General features: G+C 39.0%; 1 protein-coding gene across 1 annotated transcript; it reads right to left on the reverse strand.

Moving 5' to 3' along the window:
- Positions 1-678: 678 nt before the first annotated feature.
- On the reverse strand, positions 679-3,210 carry snai2 (snail family zinc finger 2). The gene is made up of 3 exons (XM_073831009.1): positions 3,046-3,210; positions 1,846-2,358; positions 679-1,744 (listed from the first exon to the last, which is right to left on the reverse strand). Exons 1-3 carry the CDS (start codon positions 3,122-3,124, stop codon positions 1,563-1,565), a joined length of 774 nt encoding a protein of 257 aa, XP_073687110.1. The 5' UTR covers positions 3,125-3,210; the 3' UTR covers positions 679-1,562.
- Between the last annotated feature and the right edge of the window lie 1,420 nt (positions 3,211-4,630).

Genomic DNA, 4,630 nt, shown 5'->3' on the forward strand with positions numbered 1-4,630 from the left:
GGCCACAAAACCGCTGACTTTAAAATGAGGACATTAGATTGAGATGCACAACAAAGCCTGCGTCGTTCCCACATCTTCTGACCACTTCATTTCCATGACTAACTTTGAACCCTGGATATAAATAGCATCTCCACCATCGTGACTTTTAAATTAATGATAGTAGTTCATACAACTTGCTCTTTCCGTTTTCCGGCACAGTAAACTGCAAACACATTTGCAGCATGAAATACTTAAACTGCACTTTGATGAACTCCCACAATGCAAGCTAACTGTGGGAATGAGTCAAACCATATTAAAACCAGCTCTTTCCATCATGCATAACCATGTTTAACTGTAATTTTTAAACTCAAACTGCTAATTCAGAAAAAACATCAGCATGCTTTAGCAAAAGCGCAGTACTTCTCATGACAATTCTAGAAGAAACGTTCCTGTAAATGTGCCATTAAGGCCCTTCTCATTTGCATTCCATTACAATCACTATGTAAATGTAAACATTGTTATTCAATTCAAGTGTTGTTTTGGACCCCATTCACTTTAATTTCATTTCTCTAGCATCCACAGATACAGAAAGCCAAACATCTCTGGAATGACATGAGGGTAAGTAAATGCCATTTCATTTTCATTTTTGCACAAACTATCCCAAAAGCATGGATGGAACAGATACGGATGGTCACTGAGTTATTCAAAAAGTGTAAATTTTATTTTTTGTACAAAATCATACCATTCATTTACACTTTGCAATACAAAGTACAATCATATCAGTGTCATATACATTCAAACAAACAATTACATGGCAAAATCTCTGAAGTTCCTGATGAACAAAAGGCACCTGGCAAAGTATTGCATGTCTGAGTGCTGGTTATCCACTGTTGCATTATGACAGCACAACAGTTTAAATACTTTTAATTCAAGAAAACATGTGCACTTGTTCCCTGTTTAAAAACATGGCGTTAATTATTCCTTTGGTCTCAAGCTCATTAGCGTCTGAAATGTCTGACCGATTACCTCTTGGAAAAGCAGAAATAAACAAAAAAGTGACTGTTACCCATTAAACATTCAGTCACAGGCATTAAATTATTGCTTACTAGAGAGGCTACACAGTTAAAACCTCCCAAATAGTACGTATCCGTAAACAAATGTACAGTACACATCAACACGACCCAGAACAGGGCAAATACTGTTGAAATGAAAGGCACATGATGGGCACGGGAAGTCAATGAATTAAGACCACCAGGGATCCAGTAAACTCTTTTGTTTGGTGCCGTTTCCTTTCTGAGGGTGTCGAAGGTTCTCCAGGAACCATAGATTGAAGTGGAAAGGCTGTTTGGGGTCAGCTTTACTTGTTAGCGTGTAGCGTCTTGGTTGGAATCTGATCTCTGAATGACTCCACAAACACTTTATTCATTCAGACCCCAGGGCGGTGCATTTTTAAATCGCTTTTGGGATGCATTTCGCGCTTCGTATCCAATTCATCACGAGTATACAGACAGGAAGAGCAGATCCGAGATCAGAGTTCATGATCGGAGGCACTTAGTGAATGTGTGTGTGTTTGTGTGACTGTCTCAGTGTGCAATGCAACAGCCAGATTCCTCATGTTTGTGCAGCAGTGACATGCGAGAGAAGGTTTTGGAGCAGTTCTTGCATTGGTATTTCTTCACATCTGAATGAGTTTGCAGGTGAGCCCGGAGGTTGGACCGGTCTGCGAATGCACGACTGCAGTGGGGGCATGAGAAGGGCTTCTCACCTAATGAACACAAGAGGCATGTCAGTTTATATGCTACAATACTGGTACATCATGCATTGCTAAATCTGCACTTTTTTCCCACATGCACATGATCTTCTCACCTGTATGTGTCCTAATGTGTCCCTGCAGCAACCAAGGTCTGGAGAAAGCTTTCCCGCACATTTTGCAAACGCACGGCAGCGTGTGTGTCCTTATGTGCATCTTTAGGGCCCCTAGGCTCACGTATTCCTTCTCGCAGTACTTGCAGCTGAATGATTTCCTGGTCTGTGCGTCGCAGTGCAGCTGCTTGTGTTTCATGAGTCCCGAATACGTGCTGTAGGACTTGTTGCACAAACTGCACTGGAACTTATCAGCGTCTGACAGCTTGGTCGACTGTATCCGCTCATCTTCATCGCTTCTGGGGCTCTCCGAACCACTGTGGTCTTTATTAGAGGACGTGTCGGAGAGGGACGAAGGGTATCCGGAGATGGGGGACAGGTCGCTGGGCAGGGGGGACAGGGGTAGGTTGCTGGTAGTCCACACTGTTATAGGGCTGTACGACACCGGGCTTAACACTTCAGGCTGTGGTATAACAGGCACCGGGAGGGTTTTTAAGACATATGGAGAAATAAACACTGCAATGAAAGGGGAAATGCAATCGTGTTAGAACTTGACATGGTGTATCTTTAAATCTGAAACTATTGTAAATGCACTTTCCTTATTTTATAGTCATGCATGCAGCTTTCATGGCCATATTTACTGAGAAAATTGAATATTTGTACCCATTTAAGTAACTTTACATGTAGTCACATTCAAACTATACTTTTACAACACTGATATCAGGTCATCTTTCACCAAAAAACATCCTAAAGCATGTGCAAAAGGGTGTTTTTGCAGTGATGCCATAGAATAACCATTTTTGGCTCCCCAAAGAACCTTTCTGTGAACCTTTTAAAAATCTAAAGAAACTTCTTTGGCTATAAAGAACCTTTTCTGCATTTGAAAGGTTCCATAGATCTTCATGGTTCTCCATAGAACCATTGATACCAATAAATATACACTTAAATATTTTTAAGTGTACTTTGGAAACAATCCTTAAAGTGATCAAATAAGAGTCAAATAACTCGAAATGAAACACCTATTTCGTCAGTTTTAAGTTTCCATTAGAATCATTTTGTCCACATTTAGTTTTAATGCACAAAACATCACGAAGAAATAGCAATGGATCACTTCAATGAGAGTAACTTTTTAATATGTTGCAACACAATAAAAAAGGTTTACTTAACTTCTCTGTTACGAGTTAGAATCATCAAGTTTATTACCTGTTGGACTCTCCAGTTCACTATAATTCGGTTTCTTGGCTGCATTGAAATGCTTCTTTACTAGGAATGAACGAGGCATCCTGGAATACGTATAAAGTTGACTGGCAGATATAATGGTCCTCTCTTCTCTTCTATAAAGTCAAAATCACCGTAATCCTTACTGCTCGGTCCGACAGGGCTTCATCTTCCAGCGCAGAGCTGCTCTAACACTCCAGCACCTCAGTGCAAAAAACAAGTAAATACTTCCAATCAGGTGCAAAGGGAGGGGCCGAGAGTTCTATGCATGCATATTCATGAGCTCCGGACCAATCAAAATAGAGGCGTGGCTTTGGGGGGCGGAGCCAGGAGCTGCGAAGGAAAGGAAGACAGGTGTTCACGCTAGGGTTGCGTATGGAGGTGAAATAATGTTCAGACTTGTCACAAATGGTCAAAGCACACAGATTGTTGGAATGCCATTATACCTGAATGTTTAAAGCAGGGTAGCCCATTGAGAAAATGGGAATGTAGAGTTTGTTAACTCTTGGTTCTGATTGGTTTGTGAATATTAAACAAAAACAACAATATTATAGTCTTTTAGGCTGGTTTGGTGGCGTTTGAGTTTAGGCTACTAGATGTTCCTCTGAAGTGTTCATTTTGAAACCTCTCACTAGCAATGTTTAAATATATGTTGGCTTATGTCAGTTTTTTTTTATCTAGCAGTTTTAAAATGTGTTTTGAAAATGCTAACTTAATTTAAACTGGTGGTGCATTTACAGATAAAGTTTTAGATTTACTGAAATCCAACATGAACGTTCAAGACAGAGCTCGTCTAGTTTAATCCCAGTTCACTAGCGCCCTCTTGTGTTCACAGCATGATTAATAAGCTCTGACTTGTGAAGGTTAATAAGGTCTTGGGTAATTATTATTATTTTTTCTATGTACAAACAAAGAAAATGGCTTGATGAGTTAATTAAGGCTAAAACAGAATATGTTAAATACATAGGCTATATAAAAATGTAATTTATTTATGTATTTAAAAAAAATTATATATGCCATGATGGACCATAAAATCAACAAACCATTGATTAGAGCAATCGAAAGTCCTACAAAAATGCTATTTTTATTTTTTTTTCAATATTTAGAGTTTAGCTATCTTTATCAAAGTTAATGCAATTGTGTTTTATATTTTATAAGAATGGCTTGAGTGTCCAATTACTTGGAGTCACTATATTCATTGAGTTGTAAAGTCACTTCATTTGTATGCTGATAGAACCCATTAGCACATCTTTACATTTAGCCTAGTACATTTTAGAAGCGATTCATAATTGGAGACCTGCTTAGATGGGTATTTCAGTGAAAACAGGACAAAGAGTGTTTTTAAAGTTAATGATGATAGGTTGGGTAGCGCCATATTAAATGTTTGACGGGAATAAAACCGAGGCTGTGAGGGATAAAAATACAGAGCGCTCAATATTGTAGTAGGCTACGTTGTTTAATAACGAAACTTTCTTTCGAAAATCTCTGTCATTGGACGAAAGAAAAATCATTAAACAGTTTTTAAAGTTGAGTTACGTGATCTAGGACCTACGTGACATCCCTCACAGCG

The sequence above is a fragment of the Garra rufa genome, chromosome 24, assembly GCF_049309525.1.
Source record: "Garra rufa chromosome 24, GarRuf1.0, whole genome shotgun sequence".
In the NCBI taxonomy this organism is placed as follows: Eukaryota; Metazoa; Chordata; class Actinopteri; order Cypriniformes; family Cyprinidae; genus Garra; species Garra rufa.